The sequence below is a fragment of the Lactuca virosa genome, chromosome 5 (assembly GCF_052849685.1).
Source record: "Lactuca virosa cultivar CGN04683 chromosome 5, Lactuca_virosa_CGN04683_v6, whole genome shotgun sequence".
In the NCBI taxonomy this organism is placed as follows: domain Eukaryota; kingdom Viridiplantae; phylum Streptophyta; class Magnoliopsida; order Asterales; family Asteraceae; genus Lactuca; species Lactuca virosa.
In genome coordinates, this window is record NC_136430.1 from 143116939 (window position 1) to 143130669 (window position 13731).

At 36.0% G+C, this 13731-nt stretch overlaps 1 protein-coding gene across 1 annotated transcript; it reads left to right on the forward strand.

The window, feature by feature from the left end:
- The first annotated feature begins 12073 nt into the window (after window positions 1–12073).
- LOC145111825 (secreted RxLR effector protein 161-like) lies at window positions 12074–12640 on the forward strand. The gene has a single exon (XM_079048073.1). The coding sequence runs from the start codon at window positions 12074–12076 to the stop codon at window positions 12638–12640; it is 567 nt and encodes a 188-aa protein (XP_078904199.1).
- The last annotated feature ends 1091 nt before the right edge of the window (window positions 12641–13731 follow it).

The window sequence follows — 13731 nt, forward strand, 5'->3', positions numbered from 1 at the left end:
GCCTTGAACTAACTTCCCTCTCGTCCTACTACCGATTCCCTACGATAAGGTTACACACTAGTAAGTCTCTAGTCGAAAAGCTAACACTAGTATACTTAATTTCTACAATAGAACTATGCCAATATTGTGTCAAAATTAGATTTTGTATAAGTTGCAAATACTTTTCTGAAAATTCAGATTTCCATATACCACTTAACTTATTAAGATTTGCAAGTGACAAATCCCATTTTGTGTTATTGTTTGAAATTCATTTTAGCACTTTTGGAATGGTTTTACAAACTAAAAATCCAAAACTAAATCAAATCAGTTCTAAAATTTCCAAACTTTACATTTCAGCTCTAACTATAATTTAGAACCCTTTTGTAATTTTTCATGATTTTTAAATGTGTTTAACCATTTTCCCACCATTAATTTACTTGAAAACATCATAAAATCGTGAAAAATAATAAAAATTAAATAAAAATTATCAATCTTTTTGTAAAACTGTGACACAATGTATTTAAACCGGGAAAAAAATACTCAAATTGATTTTCAAACTGTTTAACCCGATTTTATGATTTTTGTGTATTTATTATAGCAAAAATCAACATAAACAGGAATCAGTTTATAAAACTCTCCAAACATTTTTTTCCACTGTTATTTAACATATAAAGCTGGGAAAAATATCAAAGTTGGTTTTCAAACAGTTGAACTATTTTTCTTTGTTTTATTCATTTAAATAAGTATTAATTCGTGAACAATTATTAAACAGTAGGTAAAATTCACTAAACTTTTATTTTTGATTTATATGTAATATAAGATATTTTGATGAAGTTTCATAATTTGTGGATAAGTGTAGCTATTTTCATCAATTTAATCCCTTAAACATTCATTAAATTGGGAAAAATAATAAATTGTCTGGAAAAATCTGAAAAAAATTTCATGGAGTCTTTATGACATCTAGCAGACGTGAAAATTATGAAATATGGCTTTGGATATTCATAACTATATTTTGCTATTTATTTGTCTTCAACATAAATAAATTAGAAATCAGCAGAAAAAAGCCTTAGAAATGCATAAAACTTCATGAAAAGACTTTGCTCCGTGCATAGGTGATATTCGATATTTACCAGAATTTTTTAACCATCAAAAATATTTGATATGAATTTATTCTCTTTTTTATTTCAAAAATTACAATAAATCGAGAAAAATGATGTATTTTCTGAAAATTTCCAGATCATCTTATTTTTTTGTCTGGATTCTGGGAAAAATTGGTTTTGTGCAGAAAAGAAGTTTTAGATATTTATTTATGAATAAATAATTTATAAGCATTCTTAACAATGTACTTTGATAATCAAGCCTTTAAGTTTGATGTTCATCGCATGCATTATGATTTGAAGACCATGAATAAACTTATTTTGTTCAAAATGATGTTTCTAAATGAAAAATTTGAATGCATGTGGTTTTGAATCTTTAAAACTTGTAAAACTCAAGTTGATGGATTTGATTTAGGTTTTAATCATTGGATTTCACCTTCTAACAACATGCATGTTGTTTTTTGGGTGAAATCCTACCACCATCATCATCAAACTCGACATGCATGAACATGCATGTGAATAATCTCAAAGAAAAGTGTTTATGGAGAATAAAAATGCAAGAAAACTTGATATTTTTGAATGAAAAGTGAACAAAATGTAAGGAAATTGATTTTACTTTGAAGATCGACTTCAAATGATGAATATTCTTAAGTATAATGAGGGATATTTGCTGGAAATTTCGTGGGTTTTGGAGCTATTTCATAGAGGGAAAGAATGGGGGTTTTAGAGAGAAGAAAAGAGAGAAAAGAGAGATTTTATCTCTCTGTATAGCTCATCTCTCTCGTCATCTCTTTAGGGTTATACTCCACCAAAATCGTCCACCAAATTACAGAGGTGCTTATCAACTCATGAATAACTGAATGTAAAAATTTCTCCTAGTGATATTGCTTCTAGTTTCGTCATTTGCAGAAAGTTTTAGAGAGAGAAAGAGAAAGGTGGAGTGAATGGATGATCAAAATGATTAGTATTGGGAAGGGGGAGGGTATGGCCAAAATTTTGAACTTATGAGGAGGGTTTCATTTTATTTTATTTATTTATTTTGTATTAATTCCTTAATTTTTATACAATTTCTTTCAATTTATATAAAATGTGCATTTTATATAAATTTTGTTCATAACTATTGGATTTTTAGCTTATAAATGTAAGGTTAATGTTATTGAATTAAATTAATTTCCATGATTATATTTCCACATTTTAAATCTATTAATTTGATATTATAGTGTTTATAAAAACTTTTATGGGATTTTAATATAAAACTTCCTAAATTTAAGTTTTTAGGACTTTTAGGGTTTTAAGGAATTTTGTAAATCGTTGGATATCAAAATTAATTGAATTTTGAGACTTCAAAATATTTTAGTGTTTCATAACTCTTCTTCAAGTAAGAAATAATGTTTGTAATTTATTTTTTTTTGGTTTATTGGCATTTCTATGTAGTGATTCTAAGATTCAAGCGAAATTGAAGAATCAAGTATATTAGTCCTAGTTTTCAACTCTAACTTAAGATCCTATGAGACTATGACCTAATTGCTACTTCTAGGTCAAGTGCATGATGTGTGTATATGATTCATGAAAAGGTGTTCAAGTCAAGGAGTAACCCGGATTTCAATAGTTGTTACAGTTAAAGTAACTATAAAAGTCACGTATTGATGTGAAATCTAAGTACACTATCCATTTATTCTACTTGTTTCCAAGTTTCTAGTAGGTTATAACTTAGCTTCTAGTTATAAAGTCTAGTATGTGTAGTGCCTATACGTGCAACTAGGTTTAGTCAAACTAGAACCGACTCGAATTTTGACGGTTGTCACAATTGTGAAAATAAAATCTCAGAATTCGCCAAAGGCCCTAATGATTCTTATGCTTATGGGATTGTTAGAATTGATGAATGCATGGATGCTAATGATTTAGTGCATATTGTAAATGAGACTCTTTCTAAAACTAAACAAATCAAAATTTTGAAAAAGACTGAGAATTCGACATTTGACTCTCAATACAATTTTGCTGATATCGAAGATGATTTTGACATTATCAGTGAAATTGAGGAAGTGGAAACTATTGACTGTTCTCAGCTGTCTGTCATTAATGTCACTTCGATGGCCAAGGGTAAAGAAAATGGTAATCATTCATTGAAAAAGGTTAACACTGACCAACCCTCTACATCAAAAGTTCATAATTATGATCATATGGATGTCAAAGACTATGATAGTGATAGTGATGAGGACGATACAACTATTCCCAGAGTTGTGGTCGAACAGGTTTATGAGGAATCAAAGAAGTTCGAAAAAGTGATGAAAGAAAGAGGTCCTCATTATCTCGAATTAAACTCAGTTGTATATCCGTCTTTCAAATGCACCGATGAAATTGTGTTTCCCAATTAGGTGTTTGTCACTATAGGAAATGGAGACAAAGTGGATCCTGAAATCAACAAAATTGTTGATGAACACAACAAAGTTGCAACAAAAGAAGGGTTTTCTCGAATCAAAGCACGGTTGAAAATACTCTAAATAAGAACTCAACAACCTTCCAAAGACAAAAACCAAAAAGAGTTTGGGAAGTAAAGTCTGAAAATCAAAAGTTGATGATCAAACAAATGAACCAGTTTTGAAAAATCAAAAGAAAAAAGCTCATATTTTCAATGAATATATTCAAAAAAGTTGCAAAAGAAGAAGGTGTTTGTTGGGTCTAGATTATGGTTTATACTTTGCTTTTCTAGGCAATTGTAATTTTCCGGCTAGGACCGAAAAGTGTTTACGGCCCAATGGGTGTTTACAGCCGTGAACTGGTTCACGGCCGTGAACCCATTTACGGCCCATGTTCCCCAAGTATATATATACGTGCTAGGGGTGAGGAGTGGTTAAGGAGCTTACGGCTAGAGAAGGAGAGCATAATGTAGAGATAGAAACTAGAGAGAAGAATAGTGTGTGTGTGTGTGAATCTCTTGTAAGGATCTTCATTCATATCATCAATACATTAGATTCATCTTATTATTCTTCTTCTTCTCTTCTATTTTGATCTGGCATCATCTGTTTGATCGGGATTCCGCACAATCAAACGGATCTGATTGATACACAAGCAGCTTTGGGACTTACAAGTGGTATCAGATCTTGGATTGAATCAATCATTTTTGTCAGGTCTGGAGCGTATTTGATCTTAGTTTTGAAAGATTTCTGCGTTTTTGGATAGATCTTGGCAAAATAGGGGGGTTTGTTCTTCGTGTTTTTGATAAAAACGAGTTTTTAATCGAGTTTTGGAGCAAAAATGGTGAAAAACGTCGTTTTTTTCGTAACTGTTGAAGGGTTTACGGCCCAAGAAGGGTTTACGACTCTTGAAGGGTTCACGGCCACTGAAGGGTTTACGGCTAGGGTTTCTCGGTGGCGGCGTTTACGGCTAGGGTTTCTTGGCGGAGACCGTAATCATGAATTAGGGTTTCTTGGACGTTTACGGCTCAGGAGTTTGCGGCCCAGCACCTCCTCGGTCCAGCAACTCCTCGGCCCAACCACTCATCGACCCACTTGCTCGTTCAGCAGCCTCGGTCTCGGTCAGCAGCGTGTGCGAGACTTCGATCAGATAGTCCGAAGTTTGCGGCCAACATTAATTTAAAAAGAGGAGGAAATGATTTTGGGCTTGCCAAGGATCGAACTGTTGAAGGGTTTACGGCTCTTGAAGGGTTCACGACCATTGAAGGGTTTACGGCTAGGGTTTCTCGGCGGCGGCGTTTACGGCTAGGGTTTCTTGGCGGCGGCCGTAATCACGAATTAGGGTTTCTCGGACATTTACAGCTCAGCAGTTTGCGGCCCAGCAACTCCTCGGTCCAGCAACTCCTCGGCCCACTTGCTCGTTCAGCAGCCTCGGTCTCGGTCACCAGCGTCTGCGAGACTTCGATCAGATAGTCCAAAGTTCACGGACAACGTTCATTTAAAAAAAGGAGGAAACGATTTTGGGGTTGCCAAGGATCGAACCCTAGTCCCCTGCTTCATTATTCCAACGCCTTAACAGTTGAACTAGCAAGTTCCTTGTTCCAAACCTTCCGAATTTAATTCAAAAGGACTCCCATTCGACCCTATTTTTGCAATTTTAACACTTTCAGCCCAAAAATCAATTTCTTTTATTTTTAAATTTCATTTTCAACCCAAAAATTTTAGTTTTTAATTTTTGACTTTTATAAATTGACTTTTGACCTAAAATTTTGACTTTGACTTCAAGTTTGACCTTTGACTTTCAACTTTGACTTTCTCGTTTAAGTTTCAAATTTTCAAATTTAGCTTTTCGGTTCGACTTATAAGTTTGATTTTTTAAATTTGACTTTTAAGGTTGACTTTTGAGGTTTTAAGTCAACGGGCATATTATTAAACAATGAGTTCCTCAAACATTCGAGTCAATGAAGTTTCATGCTCTCAAACTTGCATTAAAACTGTTAAAAATTTACATGAACACTTCGATTTATTAAAAAGAGAAAATGAGGAACTTAAATATGAGGGGTACCAACTTAGGAAAGGCCTAAAACCATTAAAAGAACAACTAGAGGCCAAGACGAAGGACTTTGGGAAATTACAGGCACAGTACATTGACAAGTGTGTCCATTATAGATATCTTAAGAAAGATTTTGATGATGTGACTACCGAACTTGATGCATTAAAAGCCAAATATAAAGATGCTGAATTCAACTTTAAAAAAATTGATGTGTCAAGTGAGGTAGTTGTGTCCATGATAGAAAAACAATTAACATTTAAAGATAATCAAAACAAGGGTCTAGGGTACCACGATGTTCCACCTCCTTTCAACGATCACTACACTTTCACCCCTCTGACTAAGGAAGAAATTGAAAATGAAGCACACCTTAAGTATGGCCAACCCCCTGTTCCAGTTTCAGTTAAGACTGAACAATCAGGGCCAAATGAGGGTGTTGAGGTGAAGAATATTGATGTTTCTACTTCCTATGCATGTAAAGTAGCGGATGATGAGAACAAGGAGAACACTGTTGAACAAACCAATGACTCCTTGAAATCTGAATCTGTTGCTTCTAATTCTGTTACTCCTAACAAACCTGTTGTTGAGAAATACAGGCCACCAAAAAAAGCGAAGCATACTACTTGCTGCAAGTGTGCATGTGGGAACAACCAGAAACAAGGCAAGGTACACCACCAGGGGCAGGAAGAAACAACTTCACAGTGAAGAAAAAGACTTGCTTTCACTGTGGAACACCTGGACACATTGCCATAAATTGTCCAAATCGCGCATACGTTCCCTACTACGCACAAGGCTGGCAAAATGCACCAAGAGGGAGATGCCCTAAAAGAAGCCCTTCTAGGCCACGGTCAAACAATGATAACTGGAACGCGCAGAAGGCAAAGAATCCAACTTCCAACCACATGAAGGGTACGCCGGCCAAGAAATCCAATCCAAGAGATGCTCCAGCGAAATCAAGATTAGTCAAATCAAAGTCATCTGAACGATTGACTTCCAGTTCAAAAGCAAGTACTGAGGCACCCATCCGTTTGAACAAGAAATGGGTTAAACCCATCTACAGATGGGTACCAAAAGTTAAATCTCCCAAATCTTCTAATGATTCTAATATTTCTACATCTTCTGTTTGTGATAAGCTAGACATGTCATGGGACAGAGTACCTTGCAAATATGACAAAGGTCAACCCGGTTTCAAAATGGACTGGGTTCCAAAGACCAATTGATCCCGGTCTATGTCGGAGCAGCTACGGAGGCATATCATCAGACTTCGGTTTGTTGGTAGTGGCTGTTCCAGGCATATGATAGGGGACATCTCTCAACTGTACAACACTCAGAACTTTGTTTGAGAGTATGTGTCCTTTGCGGGAAAGGAAGAAAGGAAGGGATCACTAATCGATTTTGTGCTTAACGATGTGAAGAATTTTCGGATCTGTTATCAGATTATGCGTGCTATTCTCAGACCTTCTGGATACAAATTTAATCGGTGACTTACGGTTTGAGTTTTCTTCTCTATACTCCTGAGTTTATCTTAAACTGATTCGTTTTGAAGACAATTTTTTATTTTCTTATAGTTTTTCGTTAGTAGGTATTGGTCGGGAGTGATATCAAGAAAGTGATAACGGGCAGTCTAAACATGTGTAAGGGACTAAATCTGAATTGTCTAGACTCTGTGTTCAATGTGCTGGTAGGCACGAAGGATTTGACAGTGTGGATTTAGATAGGATTGTTTGGACTGACCATACGACGCTCGGGTAGATTGAGCAGTGAGATAAACACGGGAACCCACGGGATACACTAAATTAATACGCATCTAGAACAGTGATTCAACTTTTCTTTGATGTACGGACTTATGTCCTTAATTCTGGTTCTGATAGGGCAACTGGGGGTTCTGATAAAGTAGGTCTGTAGGAAATTATTTTCTTGCTTTCTATCTGTCAGTCATATGTTGCTTCCTCTGCGTGATTGGAAGAGATCCGACCTGGATTTCAACATATGCAACTCTATTTCTATGCATCTTTTTTATCTGTGTAATTCTTCCTATCTGTGAGCCATATGTTGTCCCCTCTGCGTGATCGAAAGATCTGACATGGGACACAGCATATGCAACATTCTACCTCTCAATCCCTCTATCTCTATTAGTCATATGTTGTCCCCTCTGCGTGATTGAAAGAGATCTGACTTGGGACACAATGTGTGTTCAGAGTCAAATTTTGAAGAAAAGCCCAACTGTTATCAAGCTGAAAGCGCTATCTTTCAAGGATCTTATCAAGAAGCCTCCTCACCCAATGTGTGTTCAGAGTCAAATTTTGAAGAAAAGCCCAACTGCTCAAGATGAAGTCATTCATTGAAGATTCATCATGTTCATCTTGAAGTTGTGAAGAATTTGAAGATTAATGCTGAAGCCAAGCTCCCAATGAATATTAACAAGAAAATTCAGCTACCTTTTTAGGGGGAGTTTTTTGGGTCAATTAGAAAAGAAAGCTATAAACCAAGGGGGAGATTGTTGGGTGTAGATTATGGTTTATACTTTGCTTTTCTAGGCAATTGTAATTTTCCGTCTACGACCGAAATGTGTTTTCGGCCCAATGGGTGTTTACGGCCGTGAACTGGTTCACGGCCGTGAACCCATTTACGGCCCATGTTCCCCAAGTATATATATATATAGGTGTTGGGGGTGAGGAGTGGGCCGTAACATTTTTCTAATGTCAATCTAATGTTCAAAAACCAGTTCAAAAACCATGTCAATCTAATGTTCATTGTTTTGAACAAAAGGTCAATCTAATGTTCAAAAACCAGTTCGAACTCCAATTGTTGAAAAACAAGGTGATGAAACTTTTGTTCAAAACAATCGTCCAAGGAATTTTGTTCCATAGCATCAAAAGGAGAGGTTTCCTCAAAATAAAATTAGAACAAATGTTGTTCACAACAATGAACAAAGAAAATTCAATCAATATCCAGGTCAAAGAAGTTTTCCAAATGGACAAAAGGTTTTGAATCGAACATCGGTTGGCTTTAATAAACAATATCAAAATCGGTTTCAAAACAATTCAAAAGCATCTTTTCCAAAAATAAATTTTGAAACAATTGAAGTAAAAGGAAAGAAAAAAGAACCATTTAAACCAACACAACCTCACTTTCCAAATCCAGATTCAAAGCAGAAAGTCAATGCCTCTTTTGTGAAACGGAAAAGTAATGTTAAGAATATCAACCATTTGTTGGAAGGCAAAGGAAAGCCGTACCAATCATGAAAGTTTTCTAAAGAGGAAATCAGGTATGCTTACGAAAACTACTTGAACAAGTCACAAACTAGGAGCTCTTCATCATTGGAATCAAATCCTTCTGTGAAAAGATGGAAAGAAATTCCCAAAACAAAAGTTAAGGCAGAACGAACTGCAGTTGGAAAAGGGAAAGTCAGTGTCGAACCTAAACCATTAAATGATTACATTTCGATGCCTAAGTCTGTAGAAGTTGACTTTATTGATAGTATGAACTTGAAGGTTTGAAGTTGGGTATTAGGATCTTCCTTTTACAATGTATTTCACTCTAATATCCAAGGACCCGAAAAGCCTTGGGGACCTAAATTCTTTTGATTGATCGCAGGTACTATGTGACGAGAAATTCGATGAGCATTGTTATGTCGATAGTGGTTGCTGTCGTCACATGACAGGTCGAAAGGAATATCTATGAGACTTTCAAAGCTTGGATAATGTTGGAGTTGTGAAGTTTGGAAACAATCAAAAGTGCAAAGTGAAAGGCTATGGAAAAGTAACGAATAGGAAGTTTACAATAAATAGAGTGACATACGTCGAAGGTTTACAACGCAACTTGATAAGTGTTTCACAACTTGTTGTGGGTACTGGTAATCAAGTAGTCTTCGATGAAAAAGGAAGTGTCATCTCCAATAAAGAAACAAAGGAAGTTTTGCTTAAGTCAAAAAGGAAAGGTGACATGTTCACACTCTACATGAAGCTTATTGTCGGTGTTCCCTTTGTCTGCTTACTTTCGAAGGCTTCATCCGATCTAAGTTGGTTGTGGCATCGAAGACTTTCCCATCTGAACTTCAAGAATCTAAACAAATTGGTTATACAAGATCTTGTACGTGGCCTTCATGCTTTAAAATTTGATAATGATTCGTTATGTGTAGCTTGTGAACAGGGAAAGCAACATCGTCAAGGTCATCCCGTCGTCATCGACTCAAAGATCATCGAACCTCTGGAACTTCTTCACATTGATCTTTTTGGACCTTCGACTGTTGAGACTCTCAACAAGAAAAAGTACATATCGGTCATTGTTGATGACTTTTCAAGGTTTACCTGGGTTTTCTTTCTTCGTTAGATGTCTGATACTACCCAAGTGATGATAGATTTTATCATGAAGATCGAATTGAGTCTGAGAAAGAAAGTTAGAAGAGTCAAAAGCGATTCATTTTTGGCTGACTTAGGGATTTCACATAACTTTTCATCTCCTTACACACCACAACAAAAATGGCCTTGTTGAACGTAGGAACAGATCCATATGCCAAGTAGGAAGAACAATGTTGACATATGTGAATCTGCCTGAATATCTCTTGGCAGAAGCAGTCTCAACAACGTGTTTCACTCAAAACCGATAATTCATTCATCGTCGTTTTAACATCAACCCTTATGAAATCCTCAACATAAGAGAGCCTAATATGAAAATTCTCCATGATTTTGGTTTTAGGTGCTTCATCATGAATCTCAAAGATATCCTTTCTAAATTTTAGTCTAAAGTTGATGAAGGGATTTTCTTTGGATACTCGCACAACTTAATAGCATATCGAGTGTTGAATAAGCAAACAAGAAAGATTGAGGAAACATTTAATCTGACTTTCGATGATTATCATGTCAAACGTGTCGAACAGACCTTCGCACAAAAGCCAATTCTTAATGAAACGAATGCTAAGTCAGCTATTGTTAATTATTTCGATATTGATTATGAATTAATTTTTGGTTTTCCAGACAGGGCAATAGATGCTGAAGTTCATGCTGATGATAATCAGATTCCTGAAGCATCGAAGCATTCTGATGATTCGATGTTGACTAGGGAAGATGATGATTCTCATTCTACTTCAACCTCACAAGTACATGCCGAACGTCTACCTTTTTTGCAGGGTAGTCAAGTGGAGGGGGAGTGCTTGAGTTCGATATCAAAAGATCATTTTAGTGAGTCTACTATTGAGGGGGGGGGGGGATGAACAGAACAATGCTGATGTCGAGGGGGAGCATCATATTCCAAATCCTTTAGTTGAGGGGGGAGCAAAATGGATTAATACCTACTATTTCTAATTATCACACTGACACTTTTCATGAGGTGTCTGATAATGTGTGCAATACATGTGAAGGTTCTGAAACGGATGAAATATTCAAATATGCACCTTTGGATTTTGATCCTGCATATCCAACGATGGAAAGATGGACACGAAGTCATCCAAAAGAACAAGTTCTTGGTGATCCTCAAGCTGGAGTTATGACACGTGCACAACCTCGAGCTAAGAACGAGATACTGAATGTTCACTAGGAACTTTGTATGTTTAATGTTTTCATTTCAAAAATGGAACCTAAAATAGTTAAGGTTGCATTGGAAGATCCTGATTGGATTGTTGCAATGCAATCTGAACTTTCCGAATTTGAATGAAATAAGGTTTGGAGAGTAGTTCCAACACCTGATGATGTTTCAGTCATCGGCTTAAAATGGATTTTTAAAAATAAAACGGATGAAGAAGGTAATGTTGTTCAAAACAAAGCAAGGCTGGTTGTTAAAAAATATTCGCTACAAGAAGGTATTGACTATGATGAAACATTTTCCCCTGTCGCAAGACTCGATACTGTTTGAATATTTCTTGCATATGCAACACACAAAGACTTTGATGTGTACCAAATAGATGTCAAGTGTACTTTTCTCAATGGAGTCTTAGAGGAAACTATTTATGTCGAACAACCACCAGGTTTTGTAAATGACAAATTTCTAGATCATTGTTATATACTTGATAAAGCTGTTTATGGCATAAAACAAGCACCTTGAGCCTGGTATGCAACTCTTACCAATTTCTTAAAACTCTCTAAATTTTAACAAGGATCAGTTTTTTTTAACCGGCAAATACAAATATATAATATACTCCTAAACTAGCACCTAATTCCACCTATGTCTACGACGGGACTTGAATCCTCGACCACAAAGAGGGAGGCACCACCTGATACCGCTGGGATAGAAGCCCTTTGGTTAAACAAGGATCAGTTGATCCTACTCTAATCCGAAAGAAAGTAGGGGATCATCTGATGCTAGTTCAAATTTATGTAGATGATATTATTTTTGGCTCGACTGACCCTGCGTTGTCTAGGGAATTTGAGAATATGATGAAAATCCAGTTCGAAATGAGTATGATGGGTAAGATAAATAATTTTATGGGATTGAATATTCGTCAAACCAGGGAAGGTATTTTCATAAATCAAGAGAAGTACTTTCGTAACTTGCTTGAGAAATTTTGCATGATGAAAAGTTCGAAGTTGAAAGTACCAATGGCAGTCGGCACGCGCTTAGGACCTTCGTTGGCTAAGCCCGCTGTGGATCTTACATTGTACATGTGCATGATAGGTTCTTTACTATACTTAACTGCTAGTAGACCTGATATTATGTTCTCTGTTTTCAATTATGCCAGGTATCAATCGAATCCCGTAGAACCCCATCTAACAATTGTGAAGAACATATTTCGATACCTAAAAGGAAATGTTTCGTTGGGTTTATGGTACCCTTCGAAGACTGGATTTTTCATACAAGCCTTTTCTGATGCAGACCTTGGTGGTTGTCAAGTCGACAGAAAAAGCACTACTGGTGGATGTCAACTTTTGTACGGGAAGCTTGTAAGCTGGCAATCGAAGAAACAAACATGTGTTTCGATTTCTACAGCCGAAGCAAAATATGTTGCAGCTACTGCTTGCACTTCTCAAGTCATATGGATACAAAGCCAACTTCGTGATTACACAATCAATATGAAGAAAATACCTTTATATTGTGATTCACAAAGTGCCATACACATCTGTCATAATCCAGTTCAACATTCAAAGACAAAGCACATAGCACTTTGATACCATTTTATCAAGAATCATGTCGAAGGTGGTAATATAAAGGTTCATTTATCAAAACGACTGATCAACTTGCAGACATCTTCATAAAACCTTTGGATGAGAAATCATTACTAAGGATCTTAAATGGTTTAGGAATGATTGATGCAAGCTCAGTTCCTGGTTCGTCATCATCGTGAATAAAATGATGTCGAAGTACTACTATAGTGTTCATCGGTTACTGTTCACCTTTCAATGTTCGACCACCTTCGATTTCGAAATGCCTCTGAATGGTTCAGAACAACCTTCATTGTTTGGGCCAAAATGTTGTTCGATGTACAATTTCTCGGGAAGTTCCTACTTCTTACATCGAATGTCTTTGGTAACATTTTCCTGTTTTGGATTTCAGTTTTATTAAACAAAAAATTCCAAAAAGCTTTTCTTATTTTTTTCTTTCAATTTCAAAAGAAAAAGTTCCAAAAGGATTTTCTTAGTTTTGTCTTCAAATTTCAAAAACAAAAATTCAAAGAGATTCTATTGATTTTGTTTTGTATGTTTCACACTTTTCTATGTATCAATGTTGCAACATACTGAGGTGGTGAATCCTTATTTGATTACGTTCAAAAAGGGATATGTATAACTTCGAGCCATTTCACTAGTTAGGTGTCCCTAGAAGCATGCCGATGTATGTTGACCATAAGCCTCAAAGACTCTATGTGTTTCAAAGCCTTAATGGATCCCTCACTACGAGTGTTCCTTCCCAATCAGGCTATATTCACATTAGTCGAAGAGCTACCTTTCTCTTCTCATTGTGAGTTAAGAGATTTCTGCTAAATCCATATCATACGCAGAGGTATAATGTGTTTTCTAAACCAATCTTTTTCACCACAAATTTTTTCTTCTCGAATCACACACATCACTGCATATCATCGAAATCTCTGGTAGAAACCAACCAGAATGTAGATATTGCATAAGTCTGTGTTTATGATCCTGATTCATTTTTCCATGATGAAGGTGAAACCCAACAATCCCAACTCTTATGGAATTGACGGTGAATTTTATGTTCAAGATTTTAACGAACATTTGTTTCTTTACCACAATTCAATATTCAAAAT

Coding starts and splice junctions, on each gene's coding strand:
- LOC145111825 (XM_079048073.1), top strand. CDS start 12,074: ATGGCAGTCGGCACGCGCTTAGGACCTTCGTTGGCTAAGCCCGCTGTG.